General features: G+C 34.4%; 4 protein-coding genes across 4 annotated transcripts; 3 read left to right on the top strand and 1 right to left on the bottom strand.

Annotated features, from left to right (window-relative positions):
* Window positions 1-7,264: 7,264 nt before the first annotated feature.
* LOC6502353 (thioredoxin domain-containing protein 17) lies at window positions 7,265-8,447 on the bottom strand. The gene is made up of 2 exons (XM_001967508.4): window positions 7,793-8,447; window positions 7,265-7,561 (listed from the first exon to the last, which is right to left on the bottom strand). Exons 1-2 carry the CDS (start codon window positions 7,935-7,937, stop codon window positions 7,308-7,310), a joined length of 399 nt encoding a protein of 132 aa, XP_001967544.1. The 5' UTR covers window positions 7,938-8,447; the 3' UTR covers window positions 7,265-7,307.
* Window positions 8,448-8,528: 81 nt separating this feature from the next.
* Window positions 8,529-9,591, top strand: LOC6502367. The gene is made up of 3 exons (XM_001967509.4): window positions 8,529-8,656; window positions 8,712-9,146; window positions 9,246-9,591. Exons 1-3 carry the CDS (start codon window positions 8,639-8,641, stop codon window positions 9,540-9,542), a joined length of 750 nt encoding a protein of 249 aa, XP_001967545.1. The 5' UTR covers window positions 8,529-8,638; the 3' UTR covers window positions 9,543-9,591.
* Window positions 9,592-9,831: 240 nt separating this feature from the next.
* LOC6502369 (follicle cell protein 3C-1) lies at window positions 9,832-11,333 on the top strand. The gene is made up of 3 exons (XM_001967510.4): window positions 9,832-9,890; window positions 10,210-10,850; window positions 11,113-11,333. Exons 1-3 carry the CDS (start codon window positions 9,887-9,889, stop codon window positions 11,296-11,298), a joined length of 831 nt encoding a protein of 276 aa, XP_001967546.1. The 5' UTR covers window positions 9,832-9,886; the 3' UTR covers window positions 11,299-11,333.
* Window positions 11,334-11,483: 150 nt separating this feature from the next.
* Window positions 11,484-12,466, top strand: LOC6502370 (UPF0729 protein GD16342). The gene is made up of 2 exons (XM_001967511.4): window positions 11,484-11,629; window positions 11,685-12,466. Exon 2 carries the CDS (start codon window positions 11,762-11,764, stop codon window positions 12,080-12,082), a length of 321 nt encoding a protein of 106 aa, XP_001967547.1. The 5' UTR covers window positions 11,484-11,629; window positions 11,685-11,761; the 3' UTR covers window positions 12,083-12,466.
* The last annotated feature ends 1,695 nt before the right edge of the window (window positions 12,467-14,161 follow it).

Raw genomic sequence — 14,161 nt, 5'->3', positions numbered from 1 at the left:
TGTGCAGAGGAGACTGCAGGAAATTAAGTGGAAAATATAGAAAACTAAAAATATGATTTTTGAATTTGGAATATTCAAAAGGAAACTAGAAAAAGGTGCAAATTTCAACTAAATAAAATTCAAAATTAATTATTAAAATTAGAAAGTTTCATAATATAAGTCTAGAAAAAATACTAAATAAATAAGCAACTAAATAAAATATTATTCAAATAAAAAAACAATGATAATAAAATATTCTCCCATTAAAAATAAATATTTTTCAATTTCTTAAACCCAAAAAAAGGCAAAAAAAAAACACCTAAAATTCCCTATAAAAATTCCCCTTAAATCCATTTCAAGTTAAAATAATATCCCCCCAGGAAATTAAAAGCAAATAACAAACAAATCAAGAGATCAAACATCGAAAATCAGAACAAGATCAATTGATCAGTCATCGAGAAATCATTGAAAACATCTTTTGAAGAATCAACAACGTATTTTAGTCCAAATATTGACATTTATTCAAGTTCATTGATCAAATAATAATCAATCAAGAAGCTCTAACTATTTGGGCAAACAAAAACGGCAATAATTGATTGATTAACTTGAGAGGGGGAACTACCTGAACTATCCAATTAAGTGGTCTACTCGGACAATAAAATAAACTAACTATTTTAAAAAAGTATAGTAATTATATAGTACTCTTTCAGACTTTTCCCAGACAACCCCAATTCAATTGTTATCAGAATGGAAGATAAAAATCATCTAATGATCGTTATGGGAACCTTGTTTCCCAAGATAGCACTATCAAAAGATGAACAAATGATAAGATATCCAACGGATCGCATAACTTTTCATTTTTAAATGAAAATATAAGTTTCTTTTTTATTATTTTTTTTTCTCTTAATACCAAATCGATCTGAATAAAGAGTCACATGCCGCACCTAAATCAACATAGTATATACTATATAGACGAAATCATTTAGCAGGGCAAACAGTTTTCCCCCGATGGCCCGATGGCCCGATCGATCTTCGATCTTGATTGTCATTATTCGTGGATGTTCAATGATGATCACAATCACGAGCTTCTTTCTCATTTGATTTTATTGCACTCGTCCATCTCGTTCTAATGGTTCTAGCTCTGTCTCTATCTCTATTATGCACTGGAGAAAATTCATTATCTACTCTAATTCTAATTATATAAATTTAATTTTTCAAATCATATTTTTCCCATAGAAGTGACTAATTTCGAACAATTTTTTAAAGAAATCTCTAGACTTTATTTTTTTTATAGATATAGATTTTAGATATATTTTATATTTAATTAAAAAACTAATAGAAATTAACCTAAATAAAAATATTAAAAACTTGAGAAATATTTAAAAAAAAAAACTTCAACTTGAACTGGAAATTGTGAAAAATATTTGAAAAATATTAAAACATATTCTAAAAGCCTTCTAAATTTCCCAAATAAAATCTCATAAATTAATATTTTCGTTTCAAACTGTAATTCCATTAAAAATGAAATATTTAAGAGACTATGCACATTTTTCTTGCAGTGCAACGATCTTGGGAATGAGAAAATAAATTTGTTTATTGCCTGCCTCTGTTGTCGCAATCGTTGTTATTATTATTATTATTGTTATGGCTTATTGTTTATTGTTTTTATTGGTATTGCCATTGCTTGATATTACTTATTATAATTGCAATTAAAATCGACCGACGACCGACTGCCGACTGCCGACCGCCAGTTAATGAACAGTTAACAAACGGAATCGAATTTGAAATCGAAACTGAAACCGAAACCGCTGCCAATTCGGAATACGATTCCGATCAGAATTTCGCGGAATACGAGGGGGAGGGAGTCTGACTGCCAAACCCCAAAAACAAAACGCCGACCCTCGAAAAAATCGAACAGAACCGAACCGGCTGCGGTCACCGACTGAATCCCAAGCCCGAGATTCCCACAGACATCGGGGGCTGGGGCTGCCCCGTCTCTATCACCCACCACCCCCTAGAACAAAAAAAAAAAACTATATATATAGGGAACCTCGGAACGTTGATGCCTCGGAAGGGGAAATCGGAAAGTCGGAAAGTCGTATGTCGGATATAGTCGGAATCGGAAAGTGTCAGGCCAACGTCAACAAAGCCGACGTGGATGGTTATGGTGACAGCCGATGGGGGGGATATGTAGAGCGGTTTTGCTGACGGGGGTTCCTTCCAAAAGACACAAAAAAGGCCTAAAATAAATGACAAACTTAGGGGAATATATAGTAAAAAATAGGGAAGTTATAGGTAATTCTAGAGAGCAGAAATATCAAATATTGTTATTAAATAAATATACATATATCTCTTAAAAATAAACAGATTTCAGTCTGAAATTATAAATTTTTACAGAAGAAAGAATAAACAAATTAAATAACTAAGAAATATTAAAATAAAACCAACCCAAAACTACCCATTAACCTTAAGAACCTTATTCCAAATCCAATATGCCCTATCCCCTATCCATACAAATTAAATAAATATGTATTCCCCCCCATATCTTATCAATTGTCTAAACACAAACTTGGTGCCCAACGATCGAACAGATATTAAGTGGCATTAAGTGAAATGTAATAAAATGATAAAGCAAATAAATTAAGGAATTAAAGTTTTAAATAAGACTCAAGGTATTAACAAAATTGAATAAATAAAGAATAAATCAATTAAGAAACAGTTTTTTAGGATACAAATTAAATAGAAATTATTTTAAATATTTTAAAACATTTATTTCAAAACTGTATATTTTTAAAAGTGTTTTTTTTCTGGAAAAAATTGCATTTTTGTTGCCATTGACGTTGTTAACGATTTTCAAATAGTTTGCTTTAGTAGTACCACCCCCCCTCGAGACCCCTCTTGGAAGACCCCCTTTCAACGCCCGTCCCTGTTTAGTGTCGTCATTAGCAACATTGCTATGAAAAAAAAAAAACAAAAAAACAAATTTTTGTTATTTTCTGCTGTTTGTTTGACTTTCGTCTTGTTCGTTTGGTTTCTGTTTCTGTTTTTGTTTTGTTTTGTTTTTTTTTTTTCGGTTTTTGTTTGCCCCAGCACCCTATCAGTTGGAACTTCTGCATATTCTGATAAGAATTATACACCCATCACCCCCACACTCTCCCGCCCACACTCTGCCACCCTCCTACACCCCCCACCCATCTTGGCATGTTAATTTATAGCAATCGCTTCAGAAATCGGTCAGTTTTAATGCCCAAGGCGCTGCCCATTAACAAATTGGAGCATTCCGATAAGATTCTCACATGAAATTATTTTCTTTTCCAACTTGCGATGTTTGGAAACTCCAAAATCAGGCCAAGGAAGGTCAGTTACACGATTGGAGTTTTAAAAAATATAATTCATTTATTATTTAAAGTTTTATTAAAAAAAATACTTTATAAATTTATGGATTTATCGATCATATCGATTAGTTTTTATTTATATTTTTTATAATTAATGATTGTTTTTATTTTATTTTTTGTATTTATTTTTAAACCATTCATAGAATTAATTGAAATATTTATCGGAATTATCGATAGTTTATAAATAGAATATTATAAAATAAACATAAATTATATTTTTAAAATAAATCTAACAACCATAGTATCTAATTAAAAAACAGTCAAGAAATAAATTTTATTCAATAAACATTTATTTCATAAACAGATTTATTGTTTAATTGGTGTTTACATTTCACAAGTTAATAAAAATCGTAAAAGTTTATGTTTCCTTTTTCAAAACCATAAAATAGTTTGAAAGCTTTAGGAAAATGTTTTTTAAACATTTTTATTACAACCTTAAAACCCTAAAGTGTCCAATAAATTACAGAGGCTTACTTTTATTGATATTTTTAGAGAAATAAATTTTACTAATAAAATCGTGAATAATTCTAAATGCCGGGACGTATTAAGATAATCCTATTAAATAATTTATTACACAAAACAAAGTGTATAGATTTTAAAATTTCAAGTTTAAAAGCCATAACTTTCTAAACTGAAACCTAAATTATGGCGGAAAGCTGTCGAATATTGGATTTCATAAATTCTATGCAAATTATCGAACAATATTTCCTGAATACCTTTCTTTTCTACAAATTTAAATAGATAAATTTTTTTATTTTTGAATTCTCATGCCACACTCTTGATTTTTAGAACCCACCTCCTTCACATCCTCCTCAAATTAAATTCATCGTGACATTTGATTGGATTTTAGCATATATTTTATATTATTTGTATTATTTTTGACTGCGTATAAAAATTCGATAGATCTATACTATATAGAGAGGTCTGACCCGCGTACATATATGTATCAGTAGATATAAAATATGTGCACACGTCTATAGATATATATATATCAGCCTATATCATTATAGATATAATTTCCACATATCGATGATATATGCGCTACACGTTGTTATAGACTAAATGCGTCAATTAAATATAAAAAAAGGCAAAATAAAATAATAATAATAAATCGGAGAGGATCGAAAGGTATAGAGAAATATATATATCTTCTCCGCTCTATCTATCTATAAATAAATTATGCTTTTCGAATGCTTTTCGGAATTAAAAATCGGCCGTTGAATACTTGCAGGTGCATGGAAAGCCGAAAACAAAAATAAATAAGAATTATGGTGTTAAAAGATTTAGGATTAACCCCCCCCTAATCCACCGATCTATATAAAAATCTATACACTCTCTATATATACTCTATATAATTTTCTTTTTTTTTTAAAATTTATTTGCAATTTTTGTTTTCAGATTTTTACGATCTGACTTTAATGACATTTCGCAGATTTTGGTTGAAAGAAAAACGAAAGAGGGGCGTCCCATCAAGGGGGGGTCAGCTGTCTAGCTTGTTACGTGCCTCATTAAGAATTTTTTGGCTTTTTAATTGACACAATAACAGCAACAAAAACAACAACAACAACAACGATGGCCAAAAATCGAAATAAGAATAAGACATAAAAATTTAAATTTGATTTTCGTTTATTATAAATTTCCAATGCTTTCTGACGGCTCATTAAATTTTTCGAAAAATCTTACCCCAGGGTCAAAAATTTATACTTGAAAAATATGTATTCTATTTTCTATTTATTATAATTTTGAATTTAAATTTTGAGTTTTAATGTCAGGGTTTATGTATTTATTTTTACAAGAAACGTTAATCGAGGGTTTTTAGGTCATATCTTTTCAAATCTTTTCGAAAACCTTCTTTTTAACATTCTAGAATTTCAAAAAATACAAAAAAGCACTATAATTTTCTTCTAATATTATTTTCCAAAACATTTTTGTTTTCAAAAACATTGCTAATTAGTTTATTTAATGATTTATTTAATAAACTCCATAAATAATACTTCTTTATTCGCATTCTCATTCAATTTCTGATGAAATATTAACATCTGGATAACCTTCATAAATATATTTCTTTATTTCTCAGCCATGTTCTGTCCGATGGACCCATCTCTTTCATTTCTTGTTGTACAATTTCGATCAACGAATGTCAATTTAATTTAATTTATTTGTGTTTTACTTTTTCATTTACCCATTCGCTTCGACTGGTTCATAGTATTTTTTATTAGCACTATTCCGTCAAGTGGATCGCGTTTTTGCCATTTCATTTCTCTCTCTAACAAATAGCTCTATCTTTATTTTTTTCATAAACATTAATTTTTTTCTTTATTAAGCTCGGACCAACAATAAAAAAAAAATAACAAATAAATTGCCGGCTAAGCAACAGTCGGTGTATTTTTTGTTTGGAAGCAACAGGGTTTCCTTCGAAAGGCTCTCTCTTTGGATATTTTTGGTTTTTATCTCTTGAAGCGTGTGTGCATTTATATATTTTTATTATTAAATTAAACCCACTTTAAAATATTTTTCTTTTTGAGTTATAATTTCTCATAATTTGTTTTTATTTTTAATTTAAAAAAACACTGGCAAAAAAAAAGTATAAGATTTATGAAATTTATTATGAAGACGCGGCTTTGTGGCGTGCGAGCGAGATGGCGATGCCGCGTATGTTTACCGTTAGACCGTACGAACGCCCCGTTAGTTAGTCCCGCTTGCTATGCGTTTACCGTTAGTCCTGCTCGACGACATGCGTGCAAATAATCGAATACGAAAAACCAAAACGGTAAATCGGCCAAAATGCCGATGATACCGGAACGATGCCCGATGCCGGCCCGAAGCCCCTCGGCTCCGGCGCTCAAAGCCCTCCCCTCCCCTCCCCACCCCCCGCACAATAACACCCATTCCATCCGGAAATTCCGTTGAGTGGAGAGTGCCGGAAAAAGGGAAAGCCCTCAAAAGAGTGAAAACTCAAGACTCAAACCGGCATTTTCAAGAGTGATTTTCATGCAAATTTCACTCAGTTACAAAGAGAGTTCTAAACTAAATATCTCAAGCTATTTTAGTTTTTAAAACTAAAAATATATTTGAGATAGTTGCCTTAAATAAATCGTAAGATTTTTTTTTTAAATACTTAAATAGTCTTAGTATTTCCTTTTTCTTTTTATATTTTTTATTTGGAATATTACAATTTTTGTTTTTAAATTCTTATTTGAAATATTTCAAAAATATATATAGATTAAGATTATAATAAGAACTTTAACTATTATAAAATAAGAATAGCTTTAAAATTATTATTGTCTTTTTCTTTAGATTTTAAAATATTCAATTTTTTATATAATTTTCAAAAAACAGTATTCTTTGGGCTTTTCTCAGTAGTTTTAAAATCAAAATTAAACTTTTTAGTTTTTAAAATAGCAGAAATATTCTTTTTTAAAGAAATATTTCTCTTTTTTTTGGTAAATTTGATTTTTAAAAATATAATCACAGTAAAAATGTCTATCTAAAGTTTTTTTTTCAAATATTTATGAAATATTTTCCAAATATACAAGTTCTTACAATTTTATTATTGAAAATTTAAATAAAAACAAAAAGGAAAAAAAAGGAAATTGAAATAAATAAAAAATAAATATTATAAAACCTTTAATAAAAATACTCCATATTTTTTAAATAGGAATATAATTATTTGAAGTATGATTTTGTGAAAGATTTTAAGCAATTGAAAAAATTAGGATAATAATATCCTATCGCTTGCTTATAACTTCCAACTTTTGTTAGTTCAAAACTACCAAAAAAAAACAAAAAAAAAAAATAAAAATGTAAATTTAGAAAAATTACATACTTTAGGATTTTTTGGATCCTTATTTTTGTAAATTTCTGGCATCATCCCCCCGCGCAAAAGCTGCTTTTTGAGTTTCACTCAAGCCGGCATTTATTTCGAGTGTAATTTTAGTCTTTCTGTTTCGGATCGGTCACCTCGAAGAATAGCTCCAGGAGCGTCTTTTTGGTCAATTGAATGCCATCGAGGCGTTCCACGCCCTTCCAATGCAACAGGGACGGAATGCCATCGACATTGTACGGTGGTTTACGGAAGTTATTATCCTTAATATCCATCCAGGCCTCCCGATTGCCCACATCCACCATAAGGATCACGGATTCTTCAGGGGCGTTAGTACGGAATGCAGTCATGATGGTCTCCTCAGCTAAAAAATACATTTTTTTCGATTATTTTTGTTCAAGAAAATATATTATTTATGATTTTTTTACTATAAAATAAAAAATAAAAAAATAATAATAATATTATATTTTATATAAAAAATCATAAATAATATTTAATATATTTAAACCGCCACAATGTCGTTTACTCCCACTGTGCCAGAAATATGTGTGCCCCTCTGTAACGGGACTTCACCCCCTCCCCCCACCGTACTCACCATCCACACAATCGGGACACCAGGAGCGCCCTTGCTTGTCCTTCTCGCCAAACAGATATATGTAAATGGGATCCTTTTGATTCTCATAGAGTTTCAGGAGTTTCTCCATCTCAATGAAGCCCCGTGCTGGCACAAATTCCGGCATTATTTATCCGTTTTCTTGTCTTCTTATTCCGCTGAAGAAGTCAAACTCAGGTCGCCCACGCCAGGAGGGTGGTGAGAAAAATGTGCGAAGTTCTTACTTTCCTCCAAAAAGAACCGATTTTGTGGCACTGATCTTATCGGTTTGGTATTTAATTGCCGGTGGGTTTATGATGTTCTTAGCCGACACTTATCGGCCATCGGGGGGGAGTTTATCAGGCGTTTATTATCAGCGTTCTCAAATTCAGAGTACTTTTCAATGTATTTTCACATTTATACAACTTGTTGTTATTGTTTTGCTCCGGCATCTGACTAAATTCACCACACGCACTGGCGTCGCTGGTCGCCAAAACTCACCTCACCACACCGCAGCCGGCACCGCAGCGCTGCAGTGCTGTTGGGCGCACTGTGCGCTGTTACGCCAATAACGCTGTTAATTCAACATTTAATTTCACTTTAAAACCATATATAATTTAATTATTTTTTATATAAAATCCAACATGATTTCGAAACATGATTTTATAAAACATTTGATTATGAAATAATGGCTTACTATGTTTTCTTTTTTTCATTTGAACTGTTAACCGCTGATAAATGTATCGATATATCTGTTAACTGTTATCGGCGCCTCTGTTAACGCATCAACAAAATTAAAATGTAAACAAAAGTACATTTTAAGCCCTAAAATACTAAAAATAAAGGATAATGTCGACTTTTACCAAGGTAATTGTTGGTTTTTGAGATTATTTAAATTATAGATAGTATTTTAAAATGGCAGAAAATCGATTGGAAGCCGGAGCTGGTGAAACACCTGCTGGATTTGTTGAAACAGCAACCCAACCTGTACGACCCCAAGCACATCTTCTACCAGGACAAGCGAGTTCGCAGCGAATCCCTGCAACTGATCCTAACGGCCCTGCGTCCCAAGTGCCCCCACCTCACCGTGGAGGACATCAAGATCAAATACGGCGCCCTCAGGAGTCACTTTTTGGCTTTGAATCGCCGCAATGCCTCGGATATGCCGGCGGGCAGTAAACTGCAGCTTCCCTACTGGTATGAGCATATGGAGTTCCTGCGCCCACACATCCGTGGCATCCGGATGCGGGTGGACGAGGGCGGTGGCGGAAATCTGGGCAGCAGTGCCAAGAAATTCAAGCAGGATGACCACCTGGAGGCATTGGATTCAATTTTAGGAACCAAGGAGAATAATGCGGTTGGTTTTTAAAGAGCTGTACAGTACAGTGAAGCTTGCCTAGCTTGAAACACTCTTTGAAGCCTTTTGGTACAAAAATAATCCCCTTACCTTTTGCAGGTCCTTCCCCTGACCGAGGAGAGCTCCGAGGACGATGAACTGAGCCACATTAGCTTCGTTCCGCAGCGTCATCATCATCCTGCTCCATCGGAGGAGCGGTCGCCATACGAACCGATCCTGAACATAGCCAAGGATGCCCTCCAGAAGCTGGCCCAGCGCCAGAGATACTCCCCCGATGTGGACGCCTTCGGCGAGGTGATCAAGGCCGAGATGCAGTCCATCCAGAATCCCAGCCAGCGCAAGAGACTGAGAAACAAACTAATGAAGGTGATTATCGAGCATTCCGAGGATGATTAGCCAGCAGCTCTTATTAATAGTTAGTTCTAAACTAAAGTAGAGGAATTTTTTTTTTTCAATTGTTATATTAAGTAATTAAATAAAATATATTAATGTTAAAAGGTCGGAAGTAGGTATTACAAAATGAATGAACTGCTAAGTAAGCTTGTCTAGAATATTTCTGCCTAATCGGCAAGAACCCTGACCGAGTTTGTCGGTTCTCACAACTTGAACTTCATTGATGGTCGTTTCTTGGTCTTAAAAAATGAACAAGGCCCAAAAAAGTGCAAGCCAAGTGATAATTATTTATAAAATGCTTGAACCGAAGAGCAAAAGTAATTAGTTTATCTGAGATATATCACAAGATGGGTGAGTTTAAGTAGAGGATTGTATATTTTTAAGGAAAATATTTCAACAAAAATTAAGGAAAATTGTGGAAAGAACTCTTACCGAAAGGAACTAAGGAACTTTTTTTGACAGTAGCTCGATTTTTCTTTATTTTTTAATCAGCTGATTGGTGTAAAGTGTGACCAAGTCTTATAGTGTTAACCAGTTTCTAAAATAAAGTATGACCAAGGCTGTTTATGAAACTGAAACAATACTTATTGTTATTGTATTTTAAAGGAATCATTTTTAAAAATGTTTTTCAGACAAATCACTTTAATTTTTAATAATTTTCTTCTTCAAGCTGCCTTTAAAAACTCCCTCCTGGTTGTGGTGATACTCCTGGCCCTACATCTGGAGGCCTCTAAGATCGCCTACAAGAAACCCCTCTACGGAAAATCGAACTTTATCAAGGACAAGCGAGTGAAAACCAAACCAATCAAGGAAGGAACCACTACCTCCTCCACAACCACAACCACCTCCACCAGCACATCCACTAGCACCACCGAAGAAAACTGGCCAGCTCCTGTGGAATTTGTGATTGTAACCACACACAAAGCTATCCTCGAGAACACTTCCGAATGGAATGGTAGAAATGGCAGTTCGACGGAACTTTTTAGTACTACTCCTGAGACAGGATCAACTAGGATCGAGGAATCTGGAGAGGTGGCAGCGCCCCCCCAGGAGGAGGCCTCCAATGAAGTTTCCAGCACATTCCCCATGACCACCACCACTTCGAGTAGCCTGATCAACACGATTCCTTCGCCACCGACTCCCGAATCTGTCCAGGATAATCAGCCTGTTCCTTGCACCTGTGGCGTCTTCCTCTCCTCCCAAATCCAAAATGGCCTGCTCACAGCTCCTTTGATTCACCAGGAACTGGACAGGATGTTTCCCTGCAATGCTATTGGGAGGAAACAATGCCAAACCAAGTGCTTAGAGGCAGTGAGTACTGTACAGTAAACGATTAACTATCGATTATTTCGATATCTTTGAGATTTTAATGAATAATTATATTTTTTAAGTAATATATTTAGTTATCTATCTATTTTTGATTTAAAATATGATGTATTTAATATCTTCTAAGGGAATTCTATGAGTTTTCTCTCAAATAATTTGAAATAACTGTTATCTTATCGATTTTTATCGATTTTTTCTTCAATATCATCAATAATAATTAAAAATTCTTCACTTACACGATTTCCAGATCGTCCAGCACTTGCCCAACTCCGCCAATATAGTCTGCTCCGCTTTGGGCCATGATTGCCACAAGGAACGGGCCTATTTGTTCATCAAAAACTGTCACAACCAATGGGTTAATACCAATCTCCAGGCAGGCAGGGAATACTGTTGCCGGGGAGGACTACCATACCGTTGCCCACTGATGGGTTAAAAAATTGTTAATAAAAAATGATACAAAAAATTTAATGATTATGTTTTAATATTCATGGGTTAAAGGATTTTTAATGGGTTAAGAAAGTTAGCCACGAAAATGTAAACGGAAATGTTATGTTATATTTAACATAACCGTTAATGTTAACCGTTTATGTTATCAACAGTACAGCTATCGATAGTTGAGGAACTAACTATCGCACTAGTGCCCTGTTATCGGAACCTCAGAAGGCCAGCTGACAGCATAAATTGCTCCAAAAAAAATATTAATTAATACGAAAGAAAACAAAGTCACCGTTGGAAAAACTATCAATTCACTTGGCTGGATAAAGGTATAAATTGAGCAGCCGACCTCCATATAATTCATTCTATTTCGGACTATTCTAGAATCGACATCGTCTGACCTGTAAAAAAAATAAACACAAAATTCAGCAAAAAAAAAAAATAGAAGTTAGTGAAAAAAAATGGTGTGTGTTCCGTGTTTTATCATTCCATTGTTGCTGTATATTTGGCATAAATTCGTACAACCGATACTCCTAAGATATTGGAATCCCTGGGAGAAAAAGGACGCAGACGGGAATGTTATTAAGAAAGCCCCCGAATTCCCGTTCGAGTGCAAGGGCGGCGTATGTCCATTCGTACCGGGTGCGAAAAAGTCCAACGACTCTAACGCCGATAATGATCAGGATGACAAGGGAAATGGATTGACGGCGAATCCTCATAATGACACGGAAGCATTACTAACATCAAATAACCCTGAAGATGAAACCAAAAAGCAAATCTAGTCGACGAGAAACCAAAAAAATAGCAAAAATGCACAAAATTTTCCTTATGTTGTAAGAAGGAAAACAAGAAGACATCGCAGACGACGCAGACAAAAAATGTACAGGCAAAAATACTAAGGCAAAAAAAAAAAGGGGCATAAACACACACACATTCAACATCCTAACCAATCCCACATGCAACACGCAATCAACATGTGACACAACAAAAAAAATAATATACTGGAATACACTGGAGAATATGTTCATATCGTGTGGGGCGCCAGGACATAGGCGCTTGTAAATGGAACGGCTAATGTGAAGGACGTAATATGTTGATGACGAAGTACGCTTAACAATCCACTAAATGTAATTAAAATTGTATCACTGGACGATAGAAAATGGAAATGTATTTTTTTTTTTTTTTTAAGGGGAGGGTTAAAGGTTAAAGGTCAGAGGTCGGAGGTTAAAAAATCAACGATATATATTGCAATACTATCATACCATTAAAAATATTCCAATTACTAATCAATTTTTTTTTACTCAAAAACTACTGTAATTCTCGGTTACAAATCGATATTATTTCGATTGATTTTGAAACGTATCCACCAAGTTAGTCTTACAACTTTATCCCTTTAAAAAAGACTTGTTTTCTTATGAATAATTTAACAAAATCAAATATAGTACAATTTGACAGTAAATGCAAATAAAAGTGTTTCCTTTGTGGGGCGTTTAAAGTAGACATTAAAATATTACAAAAATAACATATATTTATAAGATTCGGACAAGATATGGCCATCCCAGGGGGACACAAGCCAAAAACCCACTTTCTGCAGGGGTCCCCCTAGGAAAAATATGAAAAAATTTGAAAAAATATTTTGTTCTCGGATTTTGACGCAGATCGATGGCAAATCGATTAAGGTATCCCTCGCAAGAATCGGACAAGAATTGACCGAGATATGGCCATCCCAGGGGGATACAAGCCAAAAACCCACTTTCTGCAGGGGTCCCCCTAGGAAAAATATGAAAAAATTTTAAAAAATATTTTTTTCTCGGATTTTGACGCAAATCGAAGGGAAATCGATATACAAATCGATTAAGGTATCCCTCGCAAGAATCGGACAAGAATTGGCCGAGATATGGCCATCCCAGGGGGATACAAGCCAAAAACCCCACTTTCTGCAGGGGTCCCCCTAGGAAAAATATGAAAAAATTTTAAAAAATATTTTGTTCTCGGATTTTGATGCAGATCGATGGCAAATCGATATACAAATCGATTAAGGTATCCCTCGCAAGAATCGGACAAGAATTGACCGAGATATGGCCGTCCCAGGGGGAAACAAGCCAAAAACCCACTTTCTGCAGGGGTCCCCCTAGGAAAAATATGAAAAAATTTGAAAAAATATTTTGTTCTCGGATTTTGACGCAGATCGATGGCAAATCGATATACAATTCGATTAAGGTATCCCTCGCAAGAATCGGACAAGAATTGGCCGAGATATGGCCATCCCAGGGGGATACAAGCCAAAAACCCACTTTCTGCTGGGGTCCCCCTAGGAAAAATATGAAAAAATTTGAAAAAATATTTTGTTCTCGGATTTTGACGCAGATCGATGGCAAATCGATATACAATTCGATTAAGGTATCCCTCGCAAGAATCGGACAAGAATTGACCGAGATATGGCCGTCCCAGGGGGAAACAAGCCAAAAACCCACTTTCTGCAGGGGTCTCGCCAGGAAAAATATGAAAAAATTTGAAAAAATATTTTTTTCTCGGATTTTGACGCAGATCGATGGGAAATCGATATACAATTCGATTAAGGTATCCCTCGCAAGAATCGGACAAGAATTGGCCGAGATATGGCCATCCCAGGGGGATACAAGCCAAAAACCCACTTTCTGCAGGGGTCCCCCTAGGAAAAATATGAAAAAATTTTAAAAAATATTTTGTTCTCGGATTTTGATGCAGATCGATGGCAAATCGATATACAAATCGATTAAGGTATCCCTCGCAAGAATCGGACAAGAATTGACCGAGATATGGCCGTCCCAGGGGGATACAAGCCAAAAACCCACTTTCTGCAGGGGTCCCCCTAGGAAAAA

This window comes from Drosophila ananassae, chromosome XR, assembly GCF_017639315.1.
Source record: "Drosophila ananassae strain 14024-0371.13 chromosome XR, ASM1763931v2, whole genome shotgun sequence".
Lineage (NCBI taxonomy): Eukaryota > Metazoa > Arthropoda > Insecta > Diptera > Drosophilidae > Drosophila > Drosophila ananassae.
This window is presented reverse-complemented; position numbering and strand designations above follow the sequence as displayed.

What these genes read in the sequence shown, in the direction of transcription:
- LOC6502353 (XM_001967508.4), bottom strand. Translation starts at nt 7,937, where the DNA reads ATGCCGGAATTTGTGCCAGCACGGGGCTTCATTGAGATGGAGAAACTC. An exon ending in GTGTCCCGATTGTGTGGATG is followed by an intron (nt 7,562 to 7,792) that starts GTGAGTACGGTG and finishes TGTATTTTTTAG; the next exon opens with CTGAGGAGACCATCATGACT.
- LOC6502367 (XM_001967509.4), top strand. An exon ending in GAACCAAGGAGAATAATGCG is followed by an intron (nt 9,147 to 9,245) that starts GTTGGTTTTTAA and finishes TACCTTTTGCAG; the next exon opens with GTCCTTCCCCTGACCGAGGA.
- LOC6502369 (XM_001967510.4), top strand. An exon ending in AAACCAAGTGCTTAGAGGCA is followed by an intron (nt 10,851 to 11,112) that starts GTGAGTACTGTA and finishes CACGATTTCCAG; the next exon opens with ATCGTCCAGCACTTGCCCAA.
- LOC6502370 (XM_001967511.4), top strand. Translation starts at nt 11,762, where the DNA reads ATGGTGTGTGTTCCGTGTTTTATCATTCCATTGTTGCTGTATATTTGG.